Raw genomic sequence first — 18,230 nt, forward strand, 5'->3', positions numbered from 1 at the left:
TTCTGAGGAATACTAATGAACCAAACTTAGGGTAGTGTTACCATTGGCGAAGATGGGATTTGAGGTAGGAAAGATGTACCAGGACTTTAACTATTATATGTCGAGTTTTATTTCATTTAAAAAATCTTAATCAGGTACCAGTGTTGCAAAGTATTAAGATTTGAAAAAGTGGAGTGGATGGTGCTTAGGTGCTTGTTTAACATCTTCTAGATTTTATGTTTGCGATATCTTGCACACATAACCATGATGATGGTGGTGGTGACGACCCGGGAAAAAGCAGGCCTGCTGCCTCTCCCCAATAGGCCACAGGATACTTATTACCACGCCTGAGTTGATCATGGTGCAAGACTTGATCCTTAGCTTTGCTAATTTGTTTTTCACAACAAACTGTGGAAAATTCTTAAAGAAAATTCTTAAAGAGATGGGAATACCAGACTACCTGACCCGCCTCCTGAGAAATCTGTATGCAGGTCAAGAAGCAACATAAGAACTGGACATGGAACAACAGACTGCTTCCAAATTGGGAAAGGAGTACATCAAGGCCGTATATTGTCACCCTGCTTATTTAACTTATATGCAGAGTACATCATGTGAAATCCCGGGGTGGATGAAGCACAAGCTGGAATCAAGTTTGCCAGGAGAAATGCCAGTAACCTCAGATATGCAGATGACAGCACCCTTATGGCAGAAAGTGAAGAAGAACTAAAGAGCCTCTTGAGGAAAGTGAAAGAGGAGAGTGAAAAAGCTGGCTTAAAGCTCAACATTCAGAAAACTAAGATCATGGCACCCGGTCCCATCACGTCATGGCAAATAGATGGGGAAACAGTGGCTGACTTTACTTTTTTGGGCTCCAAAATCACTGCAGATGGTGACTGCAGCCATGAAATTAAAAAACGCTTGCTCCTTGGAAGAAAAGCTATGACCTACCTAGACAGCATATTAAAAAGCAGAGACTTTACTTTGCCAACAAAGGTCCATCTAGTCAAGGCTGTGGTTTTTCCAGTAGTCATGTATGGATGTGAGAATTGGAATATGAAGAAAACTGAGTGCTGAAGAATTGATGCTTCTGAACTGTGGTGTTGGAAAAGACTCTTGAGAGTCCCTTGGACTGCAAAGGGATCCAGCCAGTCCATCCTGAAGGAAATGAGCCCTAAGTATTCTTGGGAAGGACTGATGCTGAAGCTGAAACTCCAATACTTTGGCCACCTGATGTGAAGAACTGACACACTGGAAAAGACCCTGATGCTGCAAAAGATTGAAGGTAGGAGGAGAAGGGGACACCAGAGGATGAGATGGTTGGATGGCATCACCAACTCGATGGACATGAGTTTGAATAAGTTCTGGGAGTTGGTGATGGACAGGGAGGCCTGGCGTGCTGCAGTCCATAGGGTCGCTGAGTTGGACACGACTGAGTGACTGAACTGAACTGAATTTGTTTTTGCTTTTTTATTTTTCTCCCCATGCTTTGCTTTGTTTTGTTGTCAGCAAATCAAAGCTAGATTTGTCTCTCAGGGGCAGACTCGAGTTAAAATCACAGACGGAATAAATCCAAAATTTATATCTAAAATTTATTTAGGCCAATAATTTCTAAAGAGAAATAGACATGACAGCAACCAGAACCTTGAAATACTGTGAATGATCCTGGTATTTCCCCTCCAGGTTGTTTCGTGGGAAGCTGAGACCCAGCCAGAAGGCCCACTGTGGACAAGTAGCAAATCCACTGCCAGGGAGACTGACAGCCAGGGTCCCCATTTGCCGGAAGTTTGCCCCCACGTGGGACCCTAGGGCACGATTAGAGCGGGCTGGTGTTGAATGTTTACAGTAGTGGGGTCTTCACAGCGCTCCCTGGGGACCCTGCTGGTGTCAGAGAGGGGTTGAGCCCCACGTGCTTGGTAACAAGAAGATGCCTGGGTAGATGCCTGTTGATACATAGCAGCCAAGTGCATATGATAAGCCTTGTTAGGATGACAGCAACCTTCCCAGTATCCAGAGTCCTTCTTTGTTACCTGATTGTCCCATTAACCGTGCGACATTGTGAGGGCTGGTTTCACAGATGAAGAGGGATGCAGTGCCTCAGATCACTCAGTTACCAAGGTTACCACAGGCCAGACCATCAGTGGGGCTGGGAGGTAGGTTGAGGGCATGGAGTAGACAGCATATTTCTGTACCCCTCTCCACACCATGGGGCAGCCTTCCATGTTATTAAACAGAGCCCCTAGCTTCCCAGTCTGAGGACATGTGGTGTTTGAATATTTCATCAATGTCTCGACCAAACCTACGTATAACATTTGCATCAGAGACAAGCCTCCCCAGAGACAGGTTCCTTCTGCACCCTGAGGGCCCAGGTGCTCAGCGCACTAGACATCAGCTGACTGAGAGATCAGATACGATGGCCGTCTGGTCTCACAGACATTTAAAGCTCAACAAGATATTTTTAAAAATCATTGCGTGTCCAGTTTTTTAAAGTCCCCATTTTATTGGACAGGAGATTATCAGAATGACCCATGGAAACTCAAGTGAACTTGACCCAAAGGTCCCCTCCACATCACACTGCCTCAGCTGCGTCGTCTGGGAGGGAGAACAGAATTGACTGCAGACTCTTCATGCTGCTGATGCCAAATAAGCCCCGGCTTCTACTCAGCTCTCAGAGAAGCTCCAGGATGAAGGTGCCCCCGACAGCTAGCCCCCTACTGGGTTTCTATATCAGGCAGGCGTTCTTTCACCAGCTCTGAAGCAGAGAAGACTGCTTGGCAGCAACAGAGCTCTTTACGTGCAAGATTTATTCTGTTTCTTTTTAAAGAAATTCTTCAACCAACCCCTCCTTTTTCTTGGCTCCGTGTGAAGACTTAGGATCTGAATTCATATACATACATATAACACTCTTAAACTCACAAGGTATGAGTTATTTCTCAGGTTTTACTTGTCATCCCTTTTTATCTTAGAAATAGGATATACCTCTTAAATTGCCTAATTGCCAATTCCTAGCAAAACTTGGTGCCTTATGACTGGAGAGGAATTTTAATAAAATGTGAATGCTGCGTTCTGAAAAATGTGTCCAAAGCCCCTTGAGAATTCCTAATGCTCCTGGAAGACGAGGCTTCCTGCAGAGAGACAGAAAACTAGGGAATAGGACATGGCTGCCTCGGCTGAGTTTCCTATGATCTGAGCCTGAAGAATGCTCCCTTCTCTCGTCTTGATTTTTCACGTGGCTGCACCAGACAGAGCTCAGCAAATCAGCTCAGCACAGCGCCCCCTCAGTTGTGTGCATGGGGTCTGATTGCAGAGAGTATTGGCTCCATCCTGGGATTCTTATTTCATTAGCGTTGCAGATTGGGTTCTTGGGAATGACATTTGTTGGTCATTTGTGTACACTTGAACCTTGCAGATTCTTACTTCCTTAATCTAACAATCGACAAATTTTTAAAACTAAAAAAAAAAAAAAAAAAACCCTAGCCAATCAATTTACTTGTCATTAAAGACTTGACATTAATTCCAGAATGCATTCTTTTCCCCAACAGCGACTGGTATATTATGTCGTTTTCTTATAGTTAATTAAAATCCAGTTATCCATATAACTAAAATAAACAGAAGAAGCCCATTTTGTGATCTGACCTAATTGCTTTTTAGTTGTACTGCTTTTCTTGCTCATTTTCAAAATCTCTGAAATAGTTTTCCCAGTCCTGAGGGAAAATCTGTATCAACCACTTTCCTTTAAGGCGCCGCTGAGCTCCAAATATATTAATCTTTCTCCTTTTCCTACTCATTTCTCATCATTAAGATGAATAGTTTTAATTCTGGGAGCAGATCACTTGCAGCTGTGGTCAATTACATTAAAAGCTAAAGAGTAAAACAAGTTCTTCAAAAAGCATTTGTTTGGCTGCGCTGGGGTCTTTGTTGTGGCATGAGAACTCTTGGTTGCAGCCTGTGGGATCTAGTGCCCTGACCTGGGGTTGAATCTAGACTCCCTGCGTTGAGAGCACTTAGCCACTGCACCACCAGGAAAGTCCCGAGAGTAAAACAAACTCTTGAAATACCTTCTTTGATACCAGTGCAGGGATCCCAGATGGTGAGCACAGTGTGGAGGGACCGCGTCCCTGGTGGCTGACTGATGGTCCCCACCCTACTGCAGGCAAGATCAGCGCTGTCTCCACCTTGGGCCAAGAGCTGCTTCCAGAGGCCAAAGAGGCTTTAGCTGTCTGTCCTCACCCCTTTTCCCAGCTAGCATCAGTAGTACCACCAGCCTGATAACTCCCTGAATGCCCTCATGCCACCATTCGTTCACAGCAGTCCTCAAGAGCTACAAGCCTGCCCGGGGTCTTGTTCTGTCAGGATTCTCTGGAGCACTGCCTCTCTGCCGGCATGTTCTTCAAGGTCATGGAGCTTTCGAGGGACTTACATACCGCGTCCCTTACGTTGTACCTGCTGAGCCGACCTCCTTTTGCTGGTCCTTTCTGTTGCCTACTGGGTGATGGCTCAGCATCTCCAGCCCAGGGCTCTAGAGTCCTGTGTTCTGAAACAGCTGTTCTGAGCCCTCAACAGCCTTGCGTCTGTCTGCAGGGAACAGACTTGGGAAGTACCTGTTGCAATCTGCCCACAATTTGCAGGAACTTCATTCAGCCTGGTCCCAGGTTCTTTCAGTGCTGCCTGAAGTGGAAGGGGAGCTGATGGGCTCAAAGGCCCAACCTTCCTTCCCTCGCCCACAGCAGCCTGCAGCACTGGGCACCTAGGATGACATGGTCTGGCAAGGTGAGGGGTGTGTGTCCTGCGATCCAGGACCAGGGTAGAGCCAGATACCAAATACAGCTCGGCTAAGAATCCCAGCGATCCACATGCTTGCTGCAGGCAAAGTAGGAGAGAAGAAAGCGGCATCACACAGCTGAGTCCACCCCCAGAGAGTAACCGCTGTGAATTGTGAAAAGCACATCTATAGAGGTGTATCAGCATGTGCGACTAAATGGGAATTCACTGTTTTGAAACACATTTTTTTTTAACACATTAGAAAGATGTTCTCAGTATGTTACTTTTTGCTGAAATCTTTCATCTTTTAAATTGTTGCTCTGGTTGTGTTTTTCTGTTTCCTGATGTACCATTGTCGCTGCATCTCAGAATAGGCCAGTGCCTCCTACAAACGGCAGGTTCACCTCGAGTGCTGTCCTGCAGGACCAGCTGCCCACGCTGTCAGGGGGCTCGCTGGGGTTGGTCCCAGCTCATGGTTCAGGTCACTCTTTCTTTTCTGCAGGTGTCAGCGAAAGCAGTGGCGGGTAGATCTGCCAGCCACCAGCGTGGTCATCACATTTCACAATGAAGCCAGGTCAGCTTTGCTGAGGACAGTGGTCAGGTGAGGCCCACAGCTGCCACCCATTCCCATCCACTGCAGCTTAGAGGGGCATCCCCAGCAGGGATGCAGAACAAGGGCCAGTGCCCAGCGCAGCCAGGCAAGGGCCGTCTGGGGGAGCAGACAGGTCCCCTGACTATAGCACAGGAGGGGCTGATGGCTCCTCCATCCAGGACTGGAGCCAGGGGATGAGAGTTCCCCACCCCCATCACACCCCTGAAAGGCCTGCAACTGTATCTTTCTGCCTTTCCTCAGTGTCCTTAAGAAAAGCCCGCCCCACCTGATAAAAGAAATCATCTTGGTGGATGACTACAGCAATGACCGTAAGTAGAGACCAATCCCCACCCCACCCCTCCTTCTGGCCCTTCTCCTGGGCACCAGCCTTTCTGGGCTGTGGGTGCTAAGGACAAGTTTCAAGAAAAGGCCTCAAGAAGTGGGAGTGGCAAAAAGAGGGCCTCTCTGATGCCCCAAGGGGCTCATCAGCCCCTAGGTAATGAAGAATCACCATCCCTGCCCCCCAATCCCTTCGTAAACTTGAGGTTCAAAAGCTTTGCTTCTTTTCTTTTCCCAGCTGAAGATGGGGCTCTCTTGGGGAAAATCGAAAAAGTACGTGTACTCCGAAATGATCGGCGAGAAGGTAAGACTTCTCTTAATTCAGTACCAAAACAGCTGAATTCTGATTTTTCCTGAACCCAGTAATAACGTGAAGAAATGCTTCAGCTACAGGAACAATTAACTGTCTCGTCTTCTGTCTGCCTCCCTTCAACACAGCCTCTTGGGAGCCTCTCCCAGCAAACATAGGAAGGACACTAAAAGCTTACCTAATTGAAATTGTGCACTAGGGCCAGAGTTCAAATTACATTGTTATTTATGTATTTAGAAAACTGGCTTCTCTCTTTCAGAACCTAGGAAATCTTATCAAGTCCCTTGAGTACTAGAATTAAGAAGAAAAACAAGAGATTTAGTAATGAGAACTTTAATGACTCCATGCTTCAGGCATCTGATAAAATAACTGGGATTCAAGTTTGACAGCCTGCCCAAGGTGAACCATCCAAGAAGGGGAAAGAGCACTGTAATTACATGCTTATTGGATTTGCAAATGCCAGCCTTGAAACCTGCTGTCAGTCTTGTCTTTGCTGGAGCTGGGCTCATCGAGTCCACGTTATTGGCAGTTACAAGGGAGACTCCAGAGGGGAAAGCATTACTTTGAAGTGTCTGGAAAGGAAACTGAAATCACAGTGTAATTAACATCCAGTGCATCCACGCTGGTAGAGAGCTGATGGCTGGATTCTTGGCTCTTCCACGGTCCCGAGAATCTTTCAAAGCTTTGAAATGTGTGCTGTTTTTGCTGTTGGAGGATGGCTGTTGATCCTGGAGTAGTGGCTGTGCCCTTTGATCAGTGAACATTGTTTCATCTGGTCCCCTGTGTGCTCCAGCTGGAGTCAGCTTTTCATAGCAAGCATCTAATCAGCCAATAAAGTGGGGGAGCCTGTTAGGGAGATGTCATCAACATCATATTTTAACCAACGAGGATCACCAATCCAGATGTTCGAGATGCATAAACAATGGGGTCAGCCTTGCCCCTAAGCAAACTGTTTGCTGGACTTACATCTGTCCCCCGAGCTTAGATTAAACCAAAATCTTGTACTGTACTTGCCCCCAAAGAAGTTACATAATAACTTGTTGAAATCAAAACCAAAGTGTCCTCTAGCACAGGGTAAAAAAAAAGAGGAGGAAAAAAAAAAGAAAAGAAATTATCTTTCATGTTGGCCGTTGTAACTGGCAAACCGCATGCCAGCCTTATCAGAGAGTGCCTTTAACCTGCTTAGAAATCAAAAGCAGTGTTTCTAAAAGAAACTTGCCATTTGCTTTAAGTTAGGCTGTTCCTGTGGAGGAGAACCTACATTGTTTTGGGAAGGAATGAAGAGGAGCAGCTGTGGGAAGCCAGATTGTGGTAGACCTATGTGGAACACATGAGGAATGAGATAGTTGAGTCAAAAAATACACACACAAATGTGTGTGTGCCTGTGTGTGTGTGTGTGTATCCCATATAGTTAAACACATACAGAAGTTCTCATAGCAATGCTGCTAGATGACAGAGCAAGCCAGTTGTTTAAGATCTTATAGTGAAGAAGCAGCCTTGGGGTCATTTAGTGCTGGGAGTTAATTGTGCCAGCGTTACTTACCTGGCTATTGATTATAATCACCTAGGGAACCTATATGAAGACCATTCCTTGATGCTACCCACAATTGAATTAGAATTTTTAGATGTCTAGGGGTGGGGCCTAGACATCTGCGTTTTGATAACACTGATGTACTTTGAAAGTTTGAAAACCTAGTTGTTGTTGTACAGATGGAAACATTGAAGTTGAAAGAAGTTAAGTGGCTTTTTCAAGATCATCCAGCTATTTAATGACAGTGGTGGGGCCAAAACCATGTTCATAAGCCAAGTTCTCAACGTGTCCCGTGTGCTTTTTGTTCCTTTGTTCCTACTGTCCTGCCTGATTAATTGTTTTTTTCCAGGTTATTGATATATAATTGACATAAAATATTGTATTCATTTGAGGTATACAATATAGTGATTTGATATTTGTGAAGTGATCACCACAGTAAGCTTAGTTAACACCCATCACCTCACACAGCTACAAGTTCTTTTTCTTGTGATGAGAACTTTCAGGATCTACTCTCTTAGCAACTTTCAGATATACAATACATATTATTAACTATGGTCACCACGCTGTACATCACATGCCCAGAACTTTTATCTCATTAACTGGAAATTTGTACTTTGTGACCACATTCACCCATCCCCCCTCCCTCTAGCAGCCATCAGTCTGCTCTCTTTATCTTTGAGTTAATTTTTTTAGATTCCCATATTAGGGAGCTCACAGAGTATTTGTCTTTTTCTCTGTTTGACTTATTTCATGTAGCATTGTGCCCTCAAGATCCATCCATATTGTTGCTGCAAATGGCAGTGTGAGTGACATTTTCTTCATCTATTCATCTATCAGTGGACATTTCATTTGCTTCAGTGTCTTGGCTATTGTAAATAATGCTGCAGTAAACATGGGGATGCATATAGTGATTTTTATTTCCTTGGAATTGCTAGATCATACGGTAATTCTACTTTTAATTTTTGAAGACTGTCCATACTGTTTCCCCCAGTGAATATACATATTTACATTCCAACAAACAGTGCACAAGGGTTTCCTTACCAACACTTAATATCTCTTGTCTTTTTGATGATAGACATTCTGTGAAGTGTTAGGTGTTTTGGTTTGAATCCCCTGATGATTATAATTATGATTATATAATCACATAATTATATGATAAAATTGTATGATTATATGATATGGATATCATAAAATATATATCATATAATTATATGATATGAGTTATATGATTATATGATAAAAATGTGATTACAATTATATAATTATGATTATAATCCCCTTTTTGTTGAGCACCTTTTCATGTACCTGTTGTCCATTTATATGTCTTCATTGGAAAAATGTCTTTTCAATTCCTCTGCCCATTTTTAATCTCAGATTATTTTGTTTTTGTTTTTGCTATTGAGTTGTATGAGTTCTTTATATATTTTGGACTAATATATTTTGAACTAATCTCTTGTCAGTTATGTGATTTCCAAATACTTTTTCTCATTCTATAGATTGCCTTCTCATTTTATGAATAGTTTGTGTGTGTGTGTGTGTGTGTGTGTGTGTGTGTGTGTGTGTGCACGCACTCTGCGGAAGCTTTTTAGTTTGATGTAATTCCATTGTTTATTTTTGCTTTTGCTGCCTTTGCTTTGGTGTCAAATTTTAAAAAAAGATTATTGCCACCACTAATGTTAAGAAGCTTACCTATATTTTCTTCTAAAAGTTTTGTGGGTTCAAGTCTTAATTTTCAGATCTTTAATCCATTTTGAGTTGATTTTTGTGTCTGATGTAAGGTAGAGGTCCAGTTTCTTTCTTTTGCATGTGGCTGTCCAGTTTCCCAACACCGTTTATTAAAGAGATTATCCTTCCCCATATGTATTCTTAGTTCCTTTGTTGTAACTTAATAGCCACATGTGTGTGTGTTTATTTCTGGGCTCTCCATTCTGTCTCATTGACCCATAAACCTATTTCTATGCCAAGGCCATACTGTTTTGATTACTATAGCTTGGTAATGTAGTTTGAAGTAATTTTTGTTTATTTTAGTGTTCCATATTCATATTTTTTGTAGCTTTTTAGCTATACACTTCTTATAGTGGTTGCTCTGAGTGTTACAACATACATTTTTAACTTGTAACAGTCTATTTAGAGTCAATTACAACTTTATGTAAAACCTTGCAACAATTAATTCCATTTCTATCCCTTGTCCTGTATATTGTTGTTGTCGTATATTTTCCTTCATTTGTTGTTATGATATGGTTTAAACCCCAAAATACAGTGTTAAAACGTTTGCTTTAAATAATGTTATCTTATAAAGAAATTAGAATATGTAAATAGACTGTAAAATTTATCCTTGTATTTTTTGTTTCTAGTATCTTCATTTCTTTCCATAGATTCAGCTTTCTGTCTAATGTCATTTCCCTTCAGCCCAAAGAACCTTTAAAGCTTCATTTTTCTTGTAGGCAATAAAATCTCTCAATTTCTGTTTGTCTGAAAAGTCTTTCTTTTTCCTTTATTAGTGAAGAGTGTGTTCTCTGCATAGAATCCTGAGCTGACTGTTAGTTTTCTTCCAGCACTGTGAACACGCCGCCCCAGTGCCTCTGGCCTCTGTCTCTCTGTCCACATGTAGGCGTCCGTGTCGCTGATCCCTCATCTGCTGTAGGCTGTTTCTGCTCGCTGATTTCCAGACTGTCTCTTTATCTTTGGTTTTTAGCAGTTTGACTGTGACCTGGTTATATTTGATTTACCTTTCATTTATCCTGCTCCAGATTTGCTGATCCCTTTGAATTTGTAAGTTGAAGTTTTCACTGAATTTGGGAAATCTTTGGCCTTCTATTTCTTCACATGTTGTTTTATGCCTCAATCTTGGCCTCTTAAGTGCACATATGTTATACCACTTGATACTGTCCATAGGTTGCTTCAGCTTTTTTTCTCTTTCAGTATTTTTCTCTGTATTCACCAGCTAGATCAGTTTTTATTGATCCATTTTCAAATTCACTGATATCTTTAATCTACTATTCAGCCCAGTCAGTTAATTTTTTATTTCAGATAATTGCAGTTTTCAGTCCTGGAATATCCATTTAATTCTTGTAGTTTTCATTTCTCTGCTGAGATTCCCCATGTTTGTTCATTCCAATCATCATTTCCTTAGAGTTCTTGGATATAGTTATTATGATAGCATCTTTAAAATCCTCTGTTGATTTCAACATGTGAATCATCTCAGGATGAGTTTCTATTGGCATTTTTTCTCTTGGGTATGGAATATATTTTTATCTTCTCATGTCTGCTAATTTTTTTATTTTATGTTGAAAATGGTGAATGGTATGTTGTAGAGACATTGGATTCTGTTATCTTTCTCTAGAGTGTTGATCTTTGTTATATATGGTTAATTAAATGACTAGTTTATGACCTTGAATTTGTGTAGGTTTGTCTTTATATTTCACTAGGATGAGTATATCTTAGGTGAAACCCTTATTCTTGAGACATAGTCTGTATTCCTAATGTGTCTCTGCTGGAGTTTCTGTAGAAATGAGATGTTTATCAAACCCTTCTAACTTGGCAGAACTCGAGTGCCAAAACTTGATTCCAGCAGAAATCTTCATTCTTTCTGTCTTCTAATTGTTTATCTTCATGGGCTCTTCAGGGTCTCCTCTGTGCCTGCAGGTCAGGAGTCAGCCAGGGATTTCAGGGCAGTTATCACCAGATTTGGGATACACCAGATCCCTCCCAGGAGCTCCTCCTTCTATTTCAGCCACTCTAGAAACCCCAGACTCTACTCTCTGATACTTCAGCCCCAAACAGCTGCATTGCAGTGGATCAGAGAGTAACACTGGGGGGAAATCCCATGTATAGAGAGCTTTCACCCTCTGATTTTATTATTATTGTTTGGCTGCCTAGTCTTCACTGTGGTCCTTGGGCTTTCTCTAGTTACGGCTCGCAGGGGCTCCTCTCTAGGCTCAGCACGTGCACTTGTCCTGCTGGGTCGCATGGACTTGGTTGTCCCCACCATGTGGGATCTTACTTCCCCGTCAGGGATCAAACCCAGATCCCCTGCACTGGAAGGTGGATTCTTAACCATTGCACCACCAGAGAAACCCCTGATTTTCTTCATTTAGGGGTTGAGTGCTCTCTGGTTTCTGCCTGCCCTTGGCTACTCTACCCCTTTCCCAAATTGGATTTTCCATTTTGCTCAGAGTTTGTACTTGTTCCCTGGAACATGGTTTGCCTATTACAGACCACTTCGTAATACAAGACCGAGAAATTGTTTGCCCGTTCTTCCTGCTCTAGCATGCACCTCTTTAAGAATCATTGAAAATGCTTTTTGACTACTGTACTCTATAAAGAACATACAACACTGTACTGTCCTCTCTGGTTGTGAATATTCTCATCATCTCCATGTATAAAGCCTAGCATAAGCTAGTTATGACCACACCATCCAGTGATAAATATACTATTTATGAGAAGACTTTGTGTGATAATAAAAGGTGTATATTATTAACAGATCACAAGTATATAAATTTTTTAATGTGACCAAATAGTATAACTAATTTTGTGTAAAAGTCAAACAACTGGGCTTTATCATTTATGTAAATTTGGCCTGTGATAAGTCTTTGAAGACAAAGACATTCACAACACTATTATCATGAAATTATTGCCATTAAAATTGGCCCCGTTAGCACTTGAAGTGTCTGGGTGACACATTCCTTACCCTGGTTAATTAGAAAACTCTGCTGCCATGAAAGTAGTTTCAGAAGTTACACATTTCAGTTGCTTGGTAAAGACTTCAACTATGCAGAAGCCTTCCTCAGAAGGCAGTTTTTCAAGTTGTTTTCTCAGTCGTCCAGTGAGCTTAAAAAAAAAAACAAAGTCCTTACCGGGGAAACCTCAGGGCAGTCCTGATCCTCCGCAAACGTCGGTGATGGAGTCTGCGCCAGCGGGAGGGCCGCGCGCGGAGGCGCAGGTGCCGGGCGCCGCGGCTTCTCCCTGACCTGCTCTTGCTGCCGCTGCACAGGCCTGATGCGGTCGCGGGTGCGGGGGGCCGACGCGGCGCAGGCCAAGGTCCTGACCTTCCTGGACAGCCACTGCGAGTGCAACGAGCGCTGGCTGGAGCCCCTCCTGGAGAGGGTGGCCGAGGTGAGCGTGCGGGCGGGGCCGGGCCTCTGGGGCGATTTTCTCCACTGTGGGACTCTGTCAATAGGGGAAAACCGCCTGGCAGGTACAGGGGAGGGTGAGCCGAGGCTGCTGAGAGCCTGGGTCGTCTCGGACAGCCCTCCCTCCGAGGCTCTTCCTTTCCTGCCTGAAGCTTTGCTCCGGTTCTGAGCTCAGAGCAGGTGGGGCGTTGAGGACAGAGCCCGCAGGGCGCCCTGCCTGGACTTGCCGCCCTGAGACCAGGGCTGCGCCTGGTGGGCAGGGACGCATGAGGCCGTCCGGTGAGCGGGGACTGCACCTTTGCCTCCTAGAAACGCTATCTCTGTGTTATGTTCGGCCTCTTGTGATATCGCTGTTGCCATCTGCTTGTTTTATTGACTTTCTTTTCTTCCTACTAAGAAAGAGCTTATTTGAGACAATAAAGCAAATGTAATGAAAGTACTAGAGAAATATTAAAGGAACAAGTCATTCTTTTTGTACCATAGCCAGGAATGCGGATGAGCAGCAAATCATGAAACATGAAATAACTCAAATGAAATAACTCAAAAGACGTGTTATAATCCTCACTACATAGTCTCATGCTAATGCTTGCTGAGATGCTATCAGCCACTCTTAATTTCTTCTTTGGGGTTAATAAAAATTGACATTTGTTCTTGGCTGTTAGGGGAAAAAAAAAAAACCAAACCAGGAACAGTCCCAGGAGGTAGTTGTTCTCCACCAGTGAACATGTGCGGGGCCACCCCACGCCCCCTGGCACCTCCTCTGGGGCCGCGTGCTCTATGCCCCTGACCCCCAGCACGGCGCAGGGCATGGGGCGGCAGGCGTTGGGGGCGAGGGTCTCCCTCTGGGCACTGACACTCAGGCCTCCCCATGCAGGTCCTGGTTGGCCCTGACACCTGCTCTTGTCTCCCCTGCATTTCAGGACAGGACCCGCGTCGTGTCCCCCATCATTGATGTCATCAACATGGACAACTTTCAGTACGTGGGTGCATCTGCGGACTTAAAAGGCGGTAGGTGCTGCTTGGGGCCCAGCCTCTGTGCAGCTCAGCACTGCTCCGTCTCGGGTCAGAGGGGCAGCGATAGCGCCTGCATGCGGCCCTGCAGGGTCCCCACCAAGAACGCCCCTGTGCTCAAACCGCAGGGCTCATAAGGGGACAGAAGCAGCCTGGCCTCCCTGAGACTGCAGCCACGGTTCCCATCCTTATCTGCTGGACTTACATTGCCACAGGGACGTGCGGCTTAGTGTACAGAGCCATCCCCATGGGAGCCGGTGGAGAAAGCCAGGCTGACGGGGTCTGTCCGCTACACCCCACCAACCCCCCATAGCCTCCATCTCCTGCTGGAAACCCATCCGCCTGGCTCTCCCCTGATTTCTGGGCCCCAAGGCCTGCATGGCCCACCCCTCCTGCATCTTGACTGCCAGCCCCTTCTCCCCTCTAGCCACCCACGTCCCGCCTCCTGCTGGGGACCCTTTTGTCTGAATGATGCCACTAGTTTCCCAAGGGTCCTTATGTCTTGAGTGTGACCCGTAAAACCCACCCTCCACAAAGTGCCACAGTGATGTGCCTAATCTTGTCTTTATTGTGCTCAGTCGTGTCTGACTCTTCAAGACCCCATGGACTGCAGCCTTCTAGGTGCCTCCGTCAGTGGGATTACCCTCACAAGAATACTGGAGTGGGTTGCCATTTCCTCCTCCAAAGGATATTCCCAACCCAAGGCTCAAACCCGTGTCTCCTGTGGCTCCTGCATTGGCAGTCCTTACCATCTTGAAAATTATCGAAGGCCCCAAAGAGCTTCGTTCACGTGGGCTGTGCTGATGAGCATTTGCTGTGTTAGAAAGTAAGGCTGACGGTGAGGACAGGGAGTGAGGCAGGCACACCTGTGCTGCCCATGTACACTGACGCCTCCTGTCCTGAAGCTTCCAGAAAACTCCTTCCTGCACTTTGGAAAAATCGAAAGGGGCCTCTAAAGCCTTCATATAACTATGAAAGGAGTTTCGATATCACAGACCTCCAGAAAGGACCTGAGGACCCCAGGGGCTCCTGGACTCTGCCTGTAGAGCTGCTGTTTTCATGAGGAGCTTCACAAAGCTGATGGGTACACAGGACTCATGCTAGCTGGCCCTGAGGAGCCAACCGTATTGTCTCTGTGATCCAGGACTGTGTGTCTGTGGGGTGACCTGGGGCCCGCAGGCTCTCCTGTGACCCAGGACTGTCAGTGGGGTGACCTGGAGCCTGCAGGCTCCCCTGTGACCCAGGACTGTCTGTGGGGTGACCTGAGGCTCGCAGGCTCTCCTGTGACCCAGGACTGTCTGTGGGGTGACCTGGGGCCCGCAGGCTCTCCTGTGACCCAGGACTGTCTGTGGGGTCTGACCTGGGGCCCGCAGGCTCTCCTGTGACCCAGGACTGTGTGTCTGTGGGGGTGATCTGGGGCCCGCAGGCTCTCCTGTGACCCAGGACTGTCAGTGGGGTGACCTGGGGCCCGCAGGCTCTCCTGTGACCCAGGACTGTGTGTCTGTGGGGGTGACCTGGGGCCCGCAGGCTCTCCTGTGACCCAGGACTGTGTGTCTGTGGGGGTGACCTGGAGCCCGCAGGCTCTCCTGTGACCCCAGGACTGTCTGTGGGGTGACCTGGGGCCCGCAGGCTCTCCTGTGACCCAGGACTGTCTGTGGGGTCTGACCTGGGGCCTGCAGGCTCTCCTGTGACCCAGGACTGTGTGTCTGTGGGGGTGATCTGGGGCCCGCAGGCTCTCCTGTGACCCAGGACTGTCAGTGGGGTGACCTGGGGCCCGCAGGCTCTCCTGTGACCCAGGACTGTGTGTCTGTGGGGGTGACCTGGGGCCCGCAGGCTCTCCTGTGACCCAGGACTGTGTGTCTGTGGGGGTGACCTGGAGCCCGCAGGCTCTCCTGTGACCCCAGGACTGTCTGTGGGGTGACCTGGGGCCCGCAGGCTCTCCTGTGACCCAGGACTGTCTGTGGGGTCTGACCTGGGGCCCGCAGGCTCTCCTGTGACCCAGGACTGTGTGTCTGTGGGGGTGATCTGGGGCCCGCAGGCTCTCCTGTGACCCAGGACTGTCTGTGGGGTCTGACCTGGGGCCCGCAGGCTCTCCTGTGACCCAGGACTGTCTGTGGGGTCTGACCTGGGGCCCGCAGGCTCTCCTGTGACCCCAGGACTGTCTGTGGGGTCTGACCTGGGGCTCGCAGGCTCTCCTGTGACCCAGGACTGTGTGTCTGTGGGGGTGATCTGGGGCCCGCAGGCTCTCCTGTGACCCAGGACTGTCTGTGGGGGTGACCTGGGGCCCGCAGGCTCCCCTGTGACCCAGGACTGTCTGTGGGGTCTGACCTGGGGCCCGCAGGCTCTCCTGTGACCCAGGACTGTCTGTGGGGTGACCTGGGGCTCGCAGGCTCTCCTGTGACCCAGGACTGTGTGTCTGTGGGGGTGATCTGGGACCCGCAGGCTCTCCTGTGACCCAGGACTGTCTGTGGGGGTGACCTGGGGCCCGCAGGCTCTCCTGTGACCCAGGACTGTCTGTGGGGGTGATCTGGGGCCCGCAGGCTCTCCTGTGACCCCAGGACTGTCTGTGGGGTGATCTGGGGCCCGCAGGCTCTCCTGTGACCCAGGACTGTCTGTGGGGTCTGACCTGGGGCCCGCAGGCTCCCCTGTGACCCAGGACTGTCTGTGGGGTCTGACCTGGGGCCCGCAGGCTCTCCTGTGACCCGGGACTGTCTGTGGGGTGACCTGGGGCCCGCAGGCTCTCCTGTGACCCGGGACTGTCTGTGGGGTGACCTGGGGCCCGCAGGCTCTCCTGTGACCCAGGACTGTCTGTGGGGGTGACCTGGGGCCCGCAGGCTCTCCTGTGACCCCAGGACTGTCTGTGGGGTGACCTGGGGCCTGCAGGCTCTCCTGTGACCCAGGACTGTCTGTGGGGGTGACCTGGGGCCCGCAGGCTCTCCTGTGACCCCAGGACTGTCTGTGGGGTGACCTGGGGCCCGCAGGCTCTCCTGTGACCCAGGACTGTCTGTGGGGTCTGACCTGGGGCCTGCAGGCTCTCCTGTGACCCAGGACTGTGTGTCTGTGGGGGTGATCTGGGGCCCGCAGGCTCTCCTGTGACCCAGGACTGTCTGTGGGGTGACCTGGGGCCTGCAGGCTCCTGCACAGCCCACTGGTAAACGCTTCAAGTTCTGAAACTCAGCTGGTTGGCAGCCTGTCCTCTCAGAATTCAGCTAAGAGCCAAGAAGTCAGCAAAGCCTACTGTAAAGAGAGAAACAGAAGAGTTGTCAGAACTTTTGCCTTCGGTGTGTGCAATTTACTCACTCTTGATTCCTCACACCTCAGATGAGTGAACTCTTCTTCCAACAGCCCAGCACCCGTTTCTTTATGTGAGCTGAGGGGCTTCTTTTCCATCTCTAACATTTTGAACTGATTGGAAGATGGACTATTCCAGACAGACACACAACTGAGGGTCAACTGACAGTAAAAAAAGAAGACAGTAAAACTGAGACATTGGATGGAAACTTAGAAAGCAGAACACTGGGCCCCACCAGGGAGCCCTGGGCCCTGGTGCCTCTTTTAGGCCGTGTTGTCATGGGCAGACCATGTCCCCTCTGCCCCTCAACATCCCTGCCTGAGAACAGGGGTGACGATAGTGCAGCCACATGGGGAGGCTGGAGGAGGCCAGGGCTGTGATTGGGCGGCTCCCACCCAGTGCCTCACCTGGGGGCAGTGATGCTGGAAGGAGGCACTTAGGTTGGAGACAAGACTCTGGAGCTTCTTAGTAAATGGTGAGCATGTTTGGGGCTTTCCAGTTCAAGCCCTGGGCTGTCACAGTCAGCCTTGGTGTGACTGTCCGCTGTGTCTTACGCCTCAAGAACATGCAGGAGCTGAGCTGTGACGGGCTCGTCTCCTGCAGCAGCTGTTTATGGTGGCGCAGGTGTGGATGGTGAGGTGACCCCCATGCTGCCCCAGGGCGGGGCCAGGTCCATTCCGAGAGGATCTGGTGACATCCCACCCCATGGGGCTCAGCTGCAAACAGGGGAGACCAAGTTTGAAGGGACCACGTTTGCGGCCCAGGAACCCGTACTCTCATACCTCTGCTCTCTCTCCCCGCCGGGACCTTGTTGGGGGTGCCTGGCAAATTTTTTAATCCATCACTCTTCTTCCTCACCTCCTGACAGCCCTTGGATATTGCCTCACAGACTCCGGTTTCCTTATTTCACACTATACTTTCTGGTTTTAGGAAAAAGTGCCCCGCAGTTCCTGTGTTGGCTAAGCTTCTCGGGGAGGGATTTGAGTGTGTGCCCACCCCACTGGTCTCCCTGCCCCGCTCTGCCCCCAGTCTCTCTCTCTTCCCTCTGCATCTTCTCTGTTTGTTTTCCCTTTGGTTTTCAGTGAATCCATCCAAATACCAGATGTCGCTAAGCTACCAGGGACGGAAGTACCAGCAGCAGGCAGCCCGTGCTTACAGCATCCTGTGTTTGTTTTCTCTTCTGTGACCCGCAGGTTTTGACTGGAACTTGGTGTTCAAATGGGATTACATGACCCCTGAGCAGAGGCGGTCCCGGCAGGGGAACCCCGTCGCTCCCATAAAGTAAG

General features: G+C 47.9%; 1 protein-coding gene across 1 annotated transcript in view; it reads left to right on the forward strand.

The window, feature by feature from the left end:
* Window positions 1-18,230, forward strand: part of GALNT2 (polypeptide N-acetylgalactosaminyltransferase 2) — a 174,735-nt gene that overhangs the window by 130,489 nt on the left and 26,016 nt on the right. The window contains exons 4-9 of the mRNA XM_043926025.1: window positions 5,240-5,338; window positions 5,591-5,658; window positions 5,907-5,972; window positions 12,503-12,624; window positions 13,562-13,649; window positions 18,138-18,225. Coding sequence (XP_043781960.1) covers window positions 5,240-5,338; window positions 5,591-5,658; window positions 5,907-5,972; window positions 12,503-12,624; window positions 13,562-13,649; window positions 18,138-18,225 — 531 coding nt within the window. The remainder of the gene's footprint in view (window positions 1-5,239; window positions 5,339-5,590; window positions 5,659-5,906; window positions 5,973-12,502; window positions 12,625-13,561; window positions 13,650-18,137; window positions 18,226-18,230) is intronic.

The sequence above is a fragment of the Cervus elaphus genome, chromosome 15 (assembly GCF_910594005.1).
Source record: "Cervus elaphus chromosome 15, mCerEla1.1, whole genome shotgun sequence".
NCBI lineage: Eukaryota > Metazoa > Chordata > Mammalia > Artiodactyla > Cervidae > Cervus > Cervus elaphus.